The sequence below is a fragment of the Triticum aestivum genome, chromosome 3B, assembly GCF_018294505.1.
Source record: "Triticum aestivum cultivar Chinese Spring chromosome 3B, IWGSC CS RefSeq v2.1, whole genome shotgun sequence".
Classification (NCBI taxonomy): domain Eukaryota; kingdom Viridiplantae; phylum Streptophyta; class Magnoliopsida; order Poales; family Poaceae; genus Triticum; species Triticum aestivum.
Window position 1 is genome coordinate 180,407,071 of NC_057801.1, and position 17,044 is coordinate 180,424,114.

The window sequence follows — 17,044 nt, forward strand, 5'->3', positions numbered from 1 at the left end:
AAGAGTAGCACGAAAGCTACTTGACATCAAGTTTATTCCTACAGGAGATCAACTTGCTGATGGCTTCACCAAACCACTTACTACGAGGAGATTGAATGAGTTCAAGTACAATCTAAACCTAGAGAAATTTTCATAGGTTTGGATTGAGGGAGGATGTTAGAATAGAGTTCGTAGAGGTAGCTGTTTAAACTGTTTTCTGATTCTATCTCTTCTTCTGTTCTAGTCTTCCTCTTCAAGTCATATATCTCTCGATGTACTCTGGAAGAATCCTAGCGATATTCCAAACCTTATAAGTCACGGCAATCCTTCTATAAATACACATGCGGCCCGAGCAAAGGGTTCAACGCTTCCTAACAAATCTTACACTTTTCACTTTCGCCGATCGACTTCTACTATTCAGAAGGAAAAAAAAGGTCACAAATCCACGAAAGTCCACCCCAAAATCCATTATCAGCCCGTGTTCTGCATGCCCGCGGCGATTCCCTTCATGGTGAGGATGAGCGTGTCCTCCAGCCCGGGGTCGTACTCGCTGCTGGGGTTGAGCTCCATCAAGCTCTCTGCCGTCTCGTCGATGAACTCCTTGGACAGCGGCGGTCGCGTCGCCGGCCTGAACTCGCCGTCCCTGATCCTCTTCAGAGTGTACGCCTGGCACACGTTCAGCGCCGTGATGTACGAGTCCCGCAGCAACAGCCGCTGCCTCAGGTACGGGTCGCTCTCCAGCAGGTCTTCGTGCCCAGCAACCTACCCATGCAAGTTGCAAGTTCAAGAAATGCACATCAATGGTGACATGATCTCATCTCATCGTCTGCAATGTTGCAAGCAGCCGAAGGTGGCCACGTCGATCGAGAGCTCATTTACCTTCAGGAGGAGGCTCTGTGTCTCGGCGTAGTTGGCTCTGAGCTGCTCGCCGAAGGGCCATAGGTCTTGGGGGACGAGGAGCTTGTCGTAGAGCGCGGCGATGCCGGGGTCGCCCTTGGCGAAGACCATCTCGAGGAGGTCGATGGTGACGCGGAAGAATGGCCACTCGTCGTACATCTCACGGAGCGTGGCGAGGCCGCCGGGCTTGTCCATGGCGTGCCGGAACGCGGCGCCGAAGCCCAGCCACACGGGGAGGTGGAACCGCGTCTGCGTCCACGCGAAGATCCACGGGATGGCGCGCAGCGACTCGATGCCGCCGCCCGGCTTCCGCTTCGACGGCCGGCTGCCGATGTTCATCCGCCCGTACTCCGTCTCCGGCGTCGCCGACCGGAAGTACTCCACGAAGCGCGGCTCCTGGAACACGATGGACCGGTACTCCTCGGTGGCCACCGTGGCCATGTCGTCCAGCAGCGCACGCCACTCCGGCTTCGGGGACACGGGCGGGTTCATGCCGTGCTCCAGCGTCGCCGCCGTGAACCTCTGCAGCGTGCGGAAGCAGAGGTTATCCTCCCCGAACGACTTCTCGATCACCTCGCCCTGGACGGTCACGCGGAGCGAGCCGTTGACGGTGTTGGGCGGCTGCGACAGGATGGCGAGGTGGCTCGGCCCCCCGCCGCGCCCCACGGTGCCGCCCCGGCCGTGGAAGATGGTGAGCTTCACGCCGTGCTGCTCGGCCACGTCCACGATCTCCTCCTGGGCCTTGTAGAGATACCACGCCGCCGACAGCCGGCCGGCGTCCTTGCCCGAGTCCGAGTACCCGATCATGATCTCCTGCTTGCCGTTGATCCTCTCCTTGTACCAGTCGATGGAGAAGAGGAGCTCCATGGTGGCGCGCGCCTGCTGAAGGTCCGCGAGCTTCTCGAACAGCGGCACGACTCGCATGGGCTTCTTGACGCCGCACTCACGTTGCAGCAGCTCGACGGCGAGCACGTCGGACGGCGCGGTGGCCATGGAGATGACGTAGGCCCCGAAGCTGTCGGCGGGGAGCTCGGAGATGACTCGGAACGTGCCGAGCACGTCGGCGACCTCGTCGGACTGTGGCAGGTCGGGGCCGAAGAGCGGGCGGTTGCCACGGAGCTCGTTGACGAGCCACTCCTGGCGCTGCTCCTCGGGCCAGTCCCGGTAGGAGCCGATGCCGAGGTGCGTGGTGATGGCGTCGACGGCGTCAATGTGGCGGTCCGACTCCTGCCGGATGTCCAGCTTGAGGAGGCAGAGGCCGAAGGTGGAGACCTGGCGCATGAAGTCCAGCAGGCTGCCGTCGGCTATCAGCTTGTCCCCGCAGTCGCACAGCGATCGGTAGCACAGCTCCAGAGGCTCCAAGAACTGCAACAAATCCACGCATAGACTAACACTCAATCAAATGTACTGTACTATGCTTGATTCTAGCAAGTATTCTTAAGCTCATCTGCAGTGGAAATGAAATTCGGCAACCTCCTCGACCCTCGTGTAGGTATCTTCTTCTGGGATGCTCGATTCTCCATTGGACAGGATCTCTCGAGCGCGCTCGCAGGTGTTGTACAGCTTGTCCCTCACATCGCCGAGTATGATGCGGTAGGGCTCACGCGGAGAGATCTGCTTCCAAAACTCTGCAGAATAAACCAGCCCATGAATGTTTGCTAATCCAGTCTGTGACTGTGAGCACAACCGGATGGGGCATGCGTACCGATGTAGTATTTGGCGTACTTCCGGGAGGACAGCCGGTGCAGCTCGTCGGCGCGAGCCCGGAGCTCGTCGTTGCAGCGCCACATAGAAAGCTGCACACAAGCAAATGCATGGCGTCGTCAGAAACTGAAACCAGAACAGTGTACAGAACCGGCATCGACTTGTATCATAGAGATTGAGGAATGGCACCTCGAACATGAGGCTGCCCATCTTGGAGAAGTACATGTTGGCGGCCATCATCCTGGCGAGCAGGCAGACGTCCCGGGTGACCTCGGGGGTGACCCTGGGGTTGCCGTCGCGGTCGCCGCCCATCCAGGAGGAGAACTGGATGAGTGGAACGTCGTAGGGGAGGCGCTCGTCGATGCCGATGTTCTTGAGCGCCGTGTCGACGCGTCGGAGGAACTTGGGCACGCCGTTCCAGATGGTGTCGTGGAAGTAGCTCATCCCCGCCCGCATCTCGTCCTGCGGCGTCGGCGGCGTCCGCCGAATCTCGTCCGTCCGGAACGCCGCCAGGATCTCCCTCTGAAGCGCCTCGTCGATCTCCTGTTTCTCGTTGTCTGAGACGCCCTCCACGCACAGCTGCGTCAGGCACGTCCGGATGCTGAGTGACACAACGCCATGAACAACACACACGTCAGCACTCACTAGTCAGGGCAGTGAAGTTAGTAGTGCCGATCGATTGGTTTAGGACGTATACCTGGCGTGCTTCTCGAGGAGCGAGCGCCGGATGGACTGGGTGGGGTGCGCGGTGAAGACGAGGTCGATGGTCTGGGACCTGAGCGCGTCGAACACCTCCTGGGGCGTCTTGCCCAGCCCGCCCACTATCCGCTGGAAGGTCTCGTCGATGTCTGACTCGGTGGGCGCCAGGGCCTCGTCGGCGAAGCCGCCGCGCCGGCTCGTCTCCATCTTCTTCTGGTACACCATCTGGATCTCCTCCGCGAGGTTGGCCAGGTTGAGCATGTGCGACAGGGAGCTGGACACCATGATGGCGTCGCCCACGTCCAGGCTCGTGAACAGCGCCCCCAGCTCGCCAAGCTTCGCCGCCCGGTCGCCCAAGTCGCGCTGGTACTCGGCGGACACCCTCAGGCACTCCTCGACCTGCACCGCGCCAACAATAATCTCTTCATATGATTGATCAACTAAGATACGTGGAACGAAATGGTTGGCGTCGGATAGAGCGGCGCGGTGCAGGAGAATGAATGAATTGCTTGTGTACCACTCGTCTGAAGTTGCTGCCGTGCAGGTCCTGGATGATGTCGAGGAACCGGGTGACGAGGAGGGTCTCGTAGTTCTGCAGCCGGTCGTCGTCCTCCGTCGCCCCGCCCCGCGCGAACTGCCGGAGCTGGGCGTCGACGGACTCGGCCACCGCCGCCGCGCGGACGCTCCTCGGCGCCGGCCGGCGGAGCACGGCATACTGCGGCAGCGCGAGCCGCCTCCGGCCGGGCTCGAGCTTTATCAGGAGGGTGAACGGGGAGGTGTGGAGGGAAATCATCGCGTATAAAAACTTGACACGCCACGTATCAGCAGGGCATGGCGGGAGAGTACGGCGAGCACGCCGTCCACTGGGTTTTAAGCAGCGCGGGGAAGCGGAAGAGGATTTGGGTCATTGGGTGGCTGCTGCTAATACTGGCATCTCCCCAGTCTCCGCTGTGGCTAACGATTTTTTGCCACGCGTGCCATCGATTTTTTGCCGACCATTTCGCCGGTACCACGGGGCCGTACCCGTACTCCACTCCATCCGCCTAGGCTGCTAAACCCGCCCACGGCAGCAGTCGGCACACCAAAATCTCCAGGCCTTTGCTGCTGCTGTGAGGGTTATGCGAAGTCGGCCACTGAAATTTCTGCGCCCAATATGGCTCCCCTTTTTTGTTCCTTCTGGAGAACCGACGCTTAGGATGGCTGAAGAGCTGCAGACTGGACCAACAGAGACATGGGGGAAGCTGCTAAACCTTCCTCCGTGACAGTATTGACACTGGACAGCAACAATTTGATAAAAACTAGTAGATGCAACCAAATATCATCTGCGTCGGAAATTCACAAAAATGGCATAATAAATTGGCATCCCAGTATCCAGACTTTGGAATATTCTGTAGACGATGAGACATTATGCCGCTTCAATTGGTATCTGCACAGATATTCGCCAAAACTGCTAGACATACAAAGACTTACACGCTTTTACACGCTCCTTTCATCTAACAACCAATCACAAATCTCTTCCCCCCTGATTTTCAGGGGGGTGGGCCGCCCCGCTCACCTATTGACCAATCAAGATTAACCATCCTGTAAAAGCCTGTAAATCGTTTGTACGTGTAGCATTGCAGATATTTGCAAAGCGCGGCCACTTGCTGCAGCAAGAGTAGAAATGACCACCTTCCAGTTCTTCACAGGCCACAGGAACTGAGGACCAGATCAGTCTTATAACAACGGCCCATCATGTATCATCAAAATATGCATTACCATCTCTCAAAGCCCCAGAAAAGGAAAGTGCAATGCCAACCTTTCTTACATACTACTCCCTCCGTCCGAAAAAACTCGAGTACGAACTAAGAAGATCCGAGACATGAAATGACATCTACTCCCTCCGTTCCAAAATAGATGACTCAACTTTGTACTAAGTTAGAACAAAGCTGAGTCATCTATTTTGGAACGGAGGGAGTAGTAGGGATAGAATTCAGTTGCACATCCCTTACAAATGAATAGAATTCTGTTGTAAGAAAATATTAACTTAGTCTGAAATTTAAATTAACCAAACATAAGAAGAATAGTGTAGATACTCCCTCCGATCCGAACTAATTGATGCAGCCTCTACACAATTAATTCGGACCGGAGGGAGTATAAAAAATTGTGCTAACTCTTACTACTCCCTCCGTCCCATAATGTGAGTACGTGATATTGACTAACATGAAGAAAATTCAATTGCATCTCCTGATTTAGATTTTGCTACTCAAATACAAAGTATGGAGGTAATGCAGTGAGACTTCTTAAGAATTATTTTGACTTTGCCAAAAAAAAAATAACATGCTTGCAAATGACAGGATAAGTTTTTTTTTATCAGTATACCCCCATCTTATTAACAATGCAAAGAGACAATTTTAGTACAAAGCTACAAAAGATAGCTAAACATACTTATTTTATTAGTCCATATCACTACCATTAATAAATAATAAGATAAATTTACATGATGTGGAAATGATTTAACATCTCTACAACCACAGGGATCTAAGATACACTACCATGAACTAAAAAAAAGGTTTAAAAAAAGCAGAGCTACAATATCTAATTACAATGAAGAAAAAGGTGTTATTCACATTTTCACTCTTCATCTTGTACTAGTTGCATATACAGAAAAGGATTGTCATATGCATTCTCAGTTGATATCACTCCAGTTATCATCATCACCTCCCTCATCACTGGCCACAGCCTGATAACATGGAAGTAATCAGGGGGGAACGAAGAATAACCAAAAATCTGATACGAGGGGAAATATCAAGGCAATGCATACCTGCCGGATTGCATTCGCCTTCTCCAAAATTGCTACAACGCTGGAATTGGCAGTGGACTCGGTTGACTGTGATGAGGTGTTTGTCTTAGATCCATTTGTTCGTCTTAAGTTGAATGTCTGCATTGTACAAACATGTTAACAAACCAGTGAGTGGTCCTCTAGTGTGCTGTGGTGCAACTGCAGAGAATCAACAAATCTCAAAGGGCATGAAGAGCTGTGGTACACAAGTACACCAGTTCATATATTTGACATACCTTGCTCCTGATTTGCTGAAGCAACTCCCCCCTTTCATCCAAACTGTTAACATCATTGAATACTGCTTTGGGCTTTTCATGTCCATTCAGCTTGTGCAGATCTGGCTGCAATAGTATGTTATGTAGAGTGAGGAGAAATGTCAGTATCACATACAACAGTCAAATGCTACAAACTAGGTAATGACCTGTGACGCTCGGATAATCTTGCTAAAATAATCCCACGCTAATCAAGCCACGTCATCCCGATTACTGATGCTAAACGTCCGTTAGTTCAAACCGCGTCAAATTAAAATTTAAAATTAATGTCGACAATAAAAGTTTTCGAAAGTAGAAACAAAAATGTTCGGTGGGTGCCAAATATTACAAGGGTAGTTATGGTACAGCAATCACATTTTTAGAAAATGGCTAAATAATTTAAACTGATTAAAACAGAAAAGAAATAAGAAAAGAAAATACAAAAGCAAAAGACAAGACAAAACAAACCAAAAAAAGGCCCCCCTGGCCAACTGGCCAGACGGCCCAGCTGGCCTCCGCACCGGCCGGCCCACCAGGCCCAGCCGGCCCTCCTCTCTGGCCTACAAGGCCACCTCCCCGAACCCTAACCCCCACCCGATCCCCACTCTCCCCCACTCGCACCACTCCTCTCCCCCCCCTCGCTGGATCTGGATCGGGGTCCGCCCGATCCCGTCGCCCCTCCGACGCCGGCGCCCCACCGCCCCGTCCTCACCTCCTCCTCTCCTCCCCGACCGGCTGCGCAGGGCGCCCGACCCCCCCTCGTCGCCTCGGGGCCGTCCCCAACTCCCACCCCACCTCGCCGGATCCGCATCGCCGCCGAGCGCCTCCCCGCCCTCCTCCTCGCCGGTCGCCCCCGACCGCCCCCGAGCGCACTACAGAGACCCTACGCATCCCCCCCCCCGTGAGCTCTTCCCCCATCGATCCCCTCGTCTCCCTCCCGAGCGCCACCACCGCTCCCCGTCGCCGGTTCCGGCCGCCCCGCGTACACCCCTCCCCTCGCGCCTCCTCCGCTCGGACGAGGCCCTTCCCCCGCCGCCGCGCCGGGCCGTTCCGCCCCGGCCTCCCTCTCTCTTCCTCGCCGAGCACGGGAACGTGCTCCCCGGCCCTCTCCGTTCTCTTCTCCTCGCCCGAACCGCGGCCCCGGCGAGCACGCCGCTACACCCGCGGCCAACTCCGGCACCCCGGCCCCCGCGCCCTGCTCCCCCGCGCCCGCATCTCGCGCCGGCCTCGCCCACTGCCCCGCGCGGCCTCCCGCGCGCTGCTGCGCTCACCGCCGCCGCCACCTTTGACCAGTGCCCCTGGCCGCACTGCTTCGGCCGGTGGCGCCTCGGCCAAACCTCACCGGCGCGCTACCGCTCCCACCGTGCGGCGGGCCGCGCCTGGACCGTCTCGGGCACCCAGCGCCCACGCCCGTTCGGGCGGTGCCCGCGCTCGCACCGCCCTGTGCCCGTTAGGCCCTTGGGGCCACAGACATGTGGGGCCCATGCCCCAGGACTTTATAAAAAAAGGAAAATAAATAAATAAGTAAATAAATAAATAATAATTACATTAATTAATTAATCAATAAGTGAATTAATTAAGTTAATTAATCATGTTTAATTAAGCTAATTAACCAGTTAGTTTAATTAAATAGTACTTAGTTTAACTAAGACCTAATTAACCTAAACCGAGTATGACAGGTGGGTCCCACTGGACCCACATGTCAGTTTGACCCAGTCAACTCTGTTGACTACTGACGTCAGCATGACATCATGCTGATGTCATTAATTCATTTTCGAATTAATTTAAATAATTAAATAAATTCCAGAAAATTCATAAAATCTTTAGAAAATCATATCTTTTAATCCGTAACTCGGATTAAAATATTTTCAACACGAAAGTTGCTCAGAACGACGTGACGAATCCGGATACGCGGTTCGTTCGTCCGCCACACCCCCCTAACCTATCGAACTCGCAACTTTCCCCCTCCGGCTCCTCTGCCCGAAAACACAGAACCCCGGGAATACTTTCCCGGATGTTTTCCCCCCTTCACCGGTATCACCTACTACCGCGTTAGGGCACACCGAACCCCGCGTATTGCCTTGTTATATATTGTGATGCTTTGTTTGCTCTGTATTCATTATTTCTTCCCCCTCTTCTCTCCGGTAGACTACGAGACCGACGCTGCTGCTGACCAGTTCGACTACGGAGTTGACGACCCCTCTCTCTTGCCAGAGCAACCAGGCAAGCCCCCCCCTTTGATCACCAGATATCGCCTACTCTTCTCTATACTGCTTGCATTAGAGTAGTGTAGCATGTTACTGCTTTCCGTTAATCCTATTCTGATGCATAGCCTGTCATTGCTGCTACAGTCATTGATACCTTACCCGCAATCCTAAATGCTTAGTATAGGATGCTAGTGTTCCATCAGTGACCCTACACTCTTGTCCGTCTGCCATGCTATACTACTGGGCTGTGATCACTTCGGGAGGTGATCACGGGCATATACTATATACTTTACACTGTTACATTACTGGTGATACTGTTTGGAGATGGGGGCTGAAGGGGCAGGTGGCTCCATCCAGGTAGTGGTGGGCCTGAGTTCCCGACGGCCCCCGACTGTTACTTTGTGGCGGAGCGACAGGGCAGGTTGAGACCACCTAGGAGACAGGTGGGCCTGGCCTTGTTCGGCATTCGCGGATTCTTAACACGCTTAACGAGATCTTGGTATTTGATCTGAGTCTGGCTACTGGCCTATACGCACTAACCATCTACGCGGGAGTAGTTATGGGTATCCCGGCGTCGTGGTATCAGCCAAAGCACTTCAGACGTCAGCGACGGAGCGGCGCGCGCCGGATTGGAACGTAACCCTGCTCTTGTATTAAGGGGGCTAGTTCTGCTTCCGGCCGCCCTCGCAACGTGCAGGTGTGCTATGGGCGATGGGCCCAGACCCCTGTGCGCTTAGGTTTAGACCGGCGTGCTGACCTCTCTGTTTTGCCTAGGAGGGGCTGCGACGTGTTGATCTTCCGAGGCCGGGCATGACCCAGGAAAGTGTGTCCGGCCAAATGGGATCAAGCGTGTTGGGTTATGTGGTGCACCCCTGCAGGGAAGTTAATCTATTCGAATAGCCGTGATCTTCGGTAACAGGACGACTTGGAGTTGTACCTTGACCTTATGACAACTAGAACCGAATACTTAATAAAACACATCCTTCCAAGTTCCACAGACAACCCGGTGATCGCTTTTCTACAGGGCGACGAGGAGAGGATCGCCGGGTAGGTTTATGCTATGCGATGCTACTTGGAGATGCTACTTGGAGATGCTACTTGGAGGACGTCAATCTACTCTCTTCTACATGCTGCAAGACGGAGGCTGCCAGAAGCGTAGTCTTCGACAGGATTAGCTATCCCCCTTTTATTCTGGCATTCTGCAGTTCAGTCCACCGATATGGCCTCCTTACACATATACCCATGCATATGTAGTGTAGCGCCTTGCTTGCGAGTACTTTGGATGAGTACTCACGGTTGCTTTTCTCCCTCTTTTCCCCTTTCCCTTCTACCTGGTTGTCGCAACCAGATGCTGGAGGCCTGGAGCCAGACGCCACCGTCGACGACGTCTACTACCCCGGAGGTGCCTACTACTACGTGCAGGCCGCTGACGACGTCCAGGAGTAGTTTAGGAGGATCCCAGGCAGGAGGCCTGCGCCTCTTTCGATCTGTATCCCAGTTTGTGCTAGCCTTCTTAAGGCAAACTTGTTTAACTTATGTCTGTACTCAGATATTGTTGCTTCCGCTGACTCGTCTATGATCGAGCACTTGTATTCGAGCCCTCGAGGCCCCTGGCTTGTATTATGATGCTTGTATGACTTATTTTATTTGTAGAGTTGTGTTGTGATATCTTCTCGTGAGTCCCTGATCTTGATCGTACACATTTGCGTGCATGATTAGTGTACGATTGAATCGGGGGCGTCACATGACCTTTCAAGTTCAAGAATTAACTAACTGTTATTATAAATATTACTGCCTCTGTAACTTTTTGTAAGGCATTTTTAGAGATCGTATATTAAGTTACAGACGGAGTACTTGTTATGGCATTCATTTTATGAACATAAAATGCTAACTCGCTCGTAGTGATGAATCCATAACTTTGATTCTATTGGTCTGACTACACATATCACACATACGAAGTACCACTTTTAACAAATTTAGCCAGCTCGTCACTTATATCCATAAAATTACCAAATAATTATCAAAAACCAACTTCCAGACTGGGGAAGAGGAAGTGGGTTCTTCACTTGCGGTTTTTCCTTTCGAACTCATTGGTGGGAAGTAGCCAGACTGAGAACATAGATAATAAATAACATTTTTTAAAAAATAAAATAAAAAGCAAACAAACCTTATCCCTGATTTGCTGAAGCAAGCTTGATTTGATCTCAAATATATTAGGAAGATTACTCGTTTCTTTGATCACATCAACTTTCTGATGGTTCTGCATGCACAGAGTTCATATAATGTCATCAGCAAGAGATTACAATGACAACCGACACCAAGGTATTCAAAAAAGGGTTAAGTCTTACCACTTCCTTGACATTTCCTTGTGGAAATGGTGGTGCACACGGCGGAAGATGTTGTTCCTGCACAGGAGTGTGTACAGGTGGTAGACTTGAGGCATTCTTAAGTATGTCTTTAGCTGTAGAGTCTCTTTCTTCATCCAGGGAAGTTGTTTGTCTCATTGTCCTCCACTGCATTGGGGGAAGAGGAGGCGGCGGCGGCATCTGATCTTCATCTGGTGATAAATTGACTGGATTATGTGGAATGAGCGCATCTCCATTTTGAAGATTACTTGTTGACATCAAAGTGTCAAAGTTCGGAAGTTCTCCAGCAGGATGGGATTCTAACAAGCCGAGTCCATTATGATCTCCAATATCTGAAAGTGAAACAGTGGACTTCTCACCAGATAAGTTCATCTGCTCGAATCCCATATAGCTAGAGACAGGTGTTGTGGAGGATCCTATCTGATTTGAATCATTATACAGCTCATGATCCTCCAATCCAATTCCATCTTCTTGATCCCACAACTCAGAGTTTGAATATAAATGTGGACTTAGATCATCATATGAAGAATAACTATAAGATCTACCAAAGGTGTCATCTTCTGATTCAGAACCACTACCGGGCTGTGGGACAGAAGACCCTGGAAGTAACTGAAATGTTGGTAACATCATATCATCAACATTTTCATGAAGGTTGCCATCAGAGAAATCTAGGTTCAATTTTGACGTTTCAAATGCACTCATGGGGTGAAAGGATATTTTCATATGCTCTAGTGGCGGAGATGATTTCTCAGAGTAATGGCGACTAGAGAAGATTGATGACTTGGGCAGTCCATCCATGCCATTATCTGCTTTCTTCTCAAACTGAGATGCCTCAAATACTGCTTCCTTTGGTGCAAGAGTAGAATTTACAGTAGCGTCATCAAACCCATTTGCATCAGTGTTCACTCTCCCAGATGAGATAGGGAGATCATTATATTTGGGAGAAGTTCTTCTCTGAAGTGTATTGGCAAGGAATCTTTGTGCAATGCTCGAGAAGCTTGATGCAGACACCACGTCCAAGTTATTCCTTCCAGCCAAGTCAGTGCCAGAGTATGTTCCAGCACCATTTTCAGCATTACCTTCAGATTCTAGGAGCTCACTTATTGAAGCTTGCTTGCCATTCAAATTTTTGTGCTCCCTGTGCTCGAAATATGTGGAAGAATCTGAGGGCCGGTCTGTTTGACCATAAACTGCATCAGGTGTTCTTATGGCTGATTGATTAGTCTCTGAGTAGCTTTGGCTTGCAGAACCAGGACATATGCCAACTGGAGGCTTAGACGGTTCAAGTCCGAAGAGCCCAGCATTTGTCCAGAGCTTAACAGAGGATAATTCTACAGAACTAGTAGGAGCATGTGTGGGAAGGTGTTGGGTTGCAGATCCATTCTCTGATGACTCGTTCAAAGGCATGGTCTGTGAATTAGACACTTCAGCCATGCCACAGCCACCAAATTCCTGATGATTTTCTCCAGGATAATCCTGAGGACTCTTTTCTGAAATTACAGAGTTACCGGTGGTATCACCAGGTAAGATTTTTGCAGGAGATGCCTCACTAGTTGGAGCAAAAGAAATCGCAGGTTCCGGTACAAGACAACTAGTGCTTTCAACGGTACCATCTTCTAACGCATCTTCTACATTATTCTCAGGGATCTGATTGACAACAGACTCCTTGTTGGGAGGAAAAACTGCATAGGTTGACAGCCCTGGTTTTGAAATCTCAGGAGAATCTCTGGGGGCAACTTCTGCCTTACTCTCAGGAATGTCATTTGCATGAGGGGGGCTTTGATTGGGTGGTGTAGCTGTATATGCTTGCAGTGCCGGTTCTGAAATTTCAGTGGGGTCTCCAGCAGCCTCATTTGCATTATTCTCAGGGATGGTGGTAACAGATGACCATTCATTAGGATGTATATCTGTATAACCTGACAATGTATGCTGTGAAATATCCGGAGCATCTGCACTTGACAAACTGGGGAAATTGGCAGTTCTTTCAAAAGTATGTAACATTCTGGAATTTGGACTTGTATCAGGAAACTCAGCGGGAGAAGAATCAGGAAGCTGTGAGACGATATTATCTGCCGACTCTATTTGAGGTGCATGAGCATTGAAGGAATGTACTGGCTTCCCTTGTTTTTTAGTTTGAAAGTCAACTTCAGTCTCTGTCTCGGATTCAAGTGTGTTAAGTGCATCCATGTAGTTATCTGTTTCACTGGGGACTTCATCACGGTGGTTTAAGCCTGATGATAGTAACAACTTTGCCTTCTGAAGTAAGGCCCCCTGCTGCTCCAAGGTCTCCATCTCACTATGATCAAATTCTCGCTGCACGGGCTTAATATGTTTAGTTTCTGCACTTTCAGCCCTGTCCATGACAACATCATCACAGTAGACAGAACTTGTAGTCATAACAATTGCAGTCTTTTCATGCCATTCAACAGAAGGTGACCTAGCATTCATCTCATCTGACAGGGAACCTTGCTTCGAATCATCACCCAGATCATCTTCCCTGTTCCCGCTAAGCAAGATGGGAGAAGAGCCATCATTAAGCTTGTGTGTATCAGTATTTGACAGCTTGCCATGACCATTCTCATGAGGAACTACAGAAGGTTTTGTATCTGAAGCTTGTTCTGCAAAACTTAGTCGTGCCTTTGAACTGAATGAAGAAGATCTGCTTATATTGTCAGGGTTGGATCTTGCATCAGATGTAGATCTATGCTCTGAAAAACTCCGGCCATCCATGCTGGGAGATGCACACTGCCTGCTGCAAAAGAATTACTATGAGTACTGTCCTAGATGTATTATTAAATACACAAGAAAAACAAAGTCATGGACGATGAAAACATATATGCAGTTGTTGTATCTTCGAGTTCGGGATTTGTGTGTAAAACCTGCTGGTAAGTTGAACAGCAGTGAGTGCGCGCTGCAATTCACCATTCCTATACCTGGATGTGGCTTGTCCATGATATGGTTCTTTTAGGCGTGATCCTTTTCTCTGTCCAAGTTCAATCGAGTCTTTCAGCATAGAGTTACCAACAAGGAAAAAAAAACTTGCATCTGCCAAACTAACACCAATAAGCCACAACCATCCAATAATGAAGCACGGTAGCTCAGCAATGAATTAGCAATAAAGACTTGAAGTGGATTAAATAACAGTGATAGTTAATTTCAGATTAGTACATAATGGTTGACATGCTCATAGATTAGACTGGAGCAGTAACAACACAAATAAATTGATTTCAAGTTAGTTGTGCCTGTGTATTGACTAAAATAGCTATGCATAGACATTGATCTTCGGATGCAGAAAACGAGAAATAGAACCTTGATTTTATGAGATTTCCTTTCTTTTTGGAGATGTGCAGTCTTGTCTGCTCTCATCACATCCCATGATTTCTTGAAGTATGATGGGTCAGAATATCTCTTCAAACAAGCCCCAGCACCAGCATTATCGAATCTGAAAATAAATCATGTTAGATACCCAAAATCACTTGAAAAAAAGAAAACAAGCATACTTACTTGTCGAGAAGGTAAAGTCGTGGAGGGTCTCGACATTCTTCATAGGAATCCATCATAAACCGAGGCAAATCACTGGATAGGAGATGATTTTGCTCGTTTTGAAGTTGTGTGTGCCAGTCAGAGCCTGCATTTAATTAGCAAATTAAGTAAAGCTGCACGATAATCTTAGACCAAATTGTTGGTTATGGTCAAGAGACAGTTGATTATGAGACTCTGTTACAAATGAGCCGTTTTCTACCATGTTGGTCCCGTAATGGTAAAGCAAAAGTTAGATCGATTATTTATTACTGCCAGCCAGGACTGCTCTAACATTATGGACAGATTAACTTATTACCCAAAAAGGTTTGTACTGATTTAGTGACACCAACCTCAATCAGTTGCCATTTTTTGTTTTGCAAGTTTGCTCTGATTTCAGATTGCCACTGCTAACACTCATATCAGTATGATGAAGTCAACATCAGCCAACTTCAACTACTATCAATACACTTCGATAAATTAGTGGGAACTAAATATGGGCAAAATGATTATTGATGACTAAAATGTGCGTAAGAATCCTTAGCTCGATTTTCTATATTTCTACTTGTGAACACATGTATAGTCATTGATGAAGTAACTACCTGGTACATAAGCAAAATGTATATGGCTCTTCTGATTCTTCACAGCTTTTTCAAGAGACGGAAGTGCTGCTTCAATGTTTTGTACTCGAGTCAGTACCTTACGCCCCCTAGCCGATGTAGTTATAACTTGCTCATGTAGGTCATGAAAAACATCTGCTGCAAATCTGGTATGACCAAAGAATATCTCAGGCTTAGTGAACTAAATGTTAACAATTTAAGATGAATATTAGAGAATTTATAGCATTCCTTGAGTCAACTCAAAGCTAGCAGATCAATTCTGACATTGTCATAAGCATATGGCATTAAAATTTGGGGCGAAATAGGCAATGCAATGACAAATAATAAAAACGGTAAAATCGTAAAAATGACTTCCCAAGAGCGATGACAGTTTTCGATCAACAACCAGTAGAAATTGACAGCAGCCATGGAAACACTTGCACATTAGCCCCAAGCATTCACAAGATACATCTACGAATTCACTCAACCACCCAATAGACCGTCTAGAACAGGAATTTTTCAGAATCACAGTCTACATCGCAAAGAAAAGACACGGTCTTAATAAGATAAATTCATCCTAACATGGGATCTTACCCAAAACATGGAATACCTAGACTACACCAATAGTTCCTACCAATTCAGCAAAGCATGCCTCCAAAAACCTAGCAAAGGCGGTGAAAAACCACCTGATTATAGAGGTTAGCTCGTATAACGCTCTGAAGACACACAATTTGGTTCTACCCGACCCAATCCTAATGCTATTTCGGAAAATGAGCTCAAAAGCCACCGGTGCCCAAAACGAAATATCCACTTCCAGCCAGGCAGCACTGCTACTTTGTCAATAACCGGCGAGCGGAAACCCTGCCATGATTCCTATAACCCGGCACTTAATCTCGCGTAATCGAATGCAACCAGCTCAACACCAGATCCCACTACCTTCCAATCACCCCCAATCTCAAGCACAAACACCTCAACTACACTAACCAGCGACGAAACACTTCCGCAACTGCGGCTGCCCGCCAAAATTAGTACACACGGAGCGCGCCAGATCCCACACTGGAAGGCTGGAAACACACAGACAGACACGCCGAATCAAATCACGCACGAACAACTGAAATCAGACAGCGAGGCAGAGAGAGAGCAGCGGGGACGAGGGAAGGGGAGCGGGCTTACTCCGCGAGATCTCCGAGCTGGCGCAGGATCCCGACGAGGCCCGCGACGGCGACGCCCTCGAGCAGCGCCTTGGGCTCGGCCTCCCCGGCGGCGCCGGCAACGCCGCCTCTCTTGCCGGCTCCCGCGCCGCCGTACAGCCCGGGGTCCCCGAGCCCGACCTCATTCCGCACCTCGAACCTGACCAGCGGCATCTCCACCCACCGAGCGCGCTCCTCCTCGTCCTCACCGCCGGGGCGCGGCCATCGTGACGCCTGGCGGTCGCTATAAATGCGACGCCGCAACGGCTACTTTCCCAGTGGGAGCAGGTGCGCCGACTTTGGGGCGTCACAGGTTGCCGCCTCCGCACGGAAGAGGGCGGCCGAGGGGAGTGACGGGGAGGAGGAGGAGGAGTGGAGGCGACGCCGAGGCGCGTGGCGAGGAGGAAGGGAGGGGAGGGGAGGGGGAGGAGCGTCGGTCTCCGACAGGGTGCGGGGCGAAAGGGACGGTGGGAAAGGGAAGCGCACGCAGCGCTGCGGGCACGAGGGGGGTGGGCAAGTGGCGCGTCCGGTTCCGGTGGTAGTAGTAGGCAGGCGCGGCCTGGTGTGATTATGCCTCAAGCTCAGGCTCGACTTGGATGCTCGATGCCGATGCCGCCGCTATGTTGTGGAGTCGAGGCTGCTGGGTCGCGCGGGGGCCGGGGCTGCTTTGCCACTTCCGGCCGTGCTTGGCCCTTCTTGGTTTTCACTTCCTCGGGCTGCCGGGGGTTGGAACATGCGTTCTGTGCCTTGCGTTGCGCCGTGGTCACGTCAACCGCGTGTAAAAAAATGCATGTGTGTGCTCCTAGGCTATC

At 50.3% G+C, this 17,044-nt stretch overlaps 2 protein-coding genes across 4 annotated transcripts; both read right to left on the reverse strand.

Moving 5' to 3' along the window:
- Positions 1-231: 231 nt before the first annotated feature.
- Positions 232-4,326, reverse strand: LOC123069256 (phosphoenolpyruvate carboxylase 1). Its single transcript, XM_044492070.1, has 7 exons — positions 3,797-4,326; positions 3,278-3,678; positions 2,770-3,181; positions 2,582-2,672; positions 2,350-2,504; positions 859-2,241; positions 232-741 (listed from the first exon to the last, which is right to left on the reverse strand). The coding sequence occupies exons 1-7, from the start codon at positions 4,070-4,072 to the stop codon at positions 451-453; spliced, it is 3,009 nt and encodes a 1,002-aa protein (XP_044348005.1). The 5' UTR covers positions 4,073-4,326; the 3' UTR covers positions 232-450.
- A 1,367-nt stretch (positions 4,327-5,693) lies between these two features.
- LOC123069255 (SCAR-like protein 2) lies at positions 5,694-16,824 on the reverse strand. Of its 3 annotated transcripts, none has more exons than XM_044492068.1 (10): positions 16,216-16,824; positions 15,046-15,209; positions 14,429-14,552; positions 14,234-14,366; positions 13,804-13,907; positions 10,907-13,673; positions 10,726-10,818; positions 6,337-6,456; positions 6,083-6,199; positions 5,694-6,001 (listed from the first exon to the last, which is right to left on the reverse strand). In XM_044492068.1, exons 1-10 carry the CDS (start codon positions 16,404-16,406, stop codon positions 5,948-5,950), a joined length of 3,867 nt encoding a protein of 1,288 aa, XP_044348003.1. In that variant the 5' UTR covers positions 16,407-16,824; the 3' UTR covers positions 5,694-5,947. The 3 variants fall into 3 exon arrangements, with proteins under 3 accessions (XP_044348003.1, XP_044348001.1, XP_044348004.1); XM_044492066.1 differs by having other exon boundaries at positions 10,907-13,676; positions 16,216-16,822; XM_044492069.1 differs by having other exon boundaries at positions 6,337-6,441; positions 10,907-13,676; positions 16,216-16,819.
- Positions 16,825-17,044: the final 220 nt, after the last annotated feature.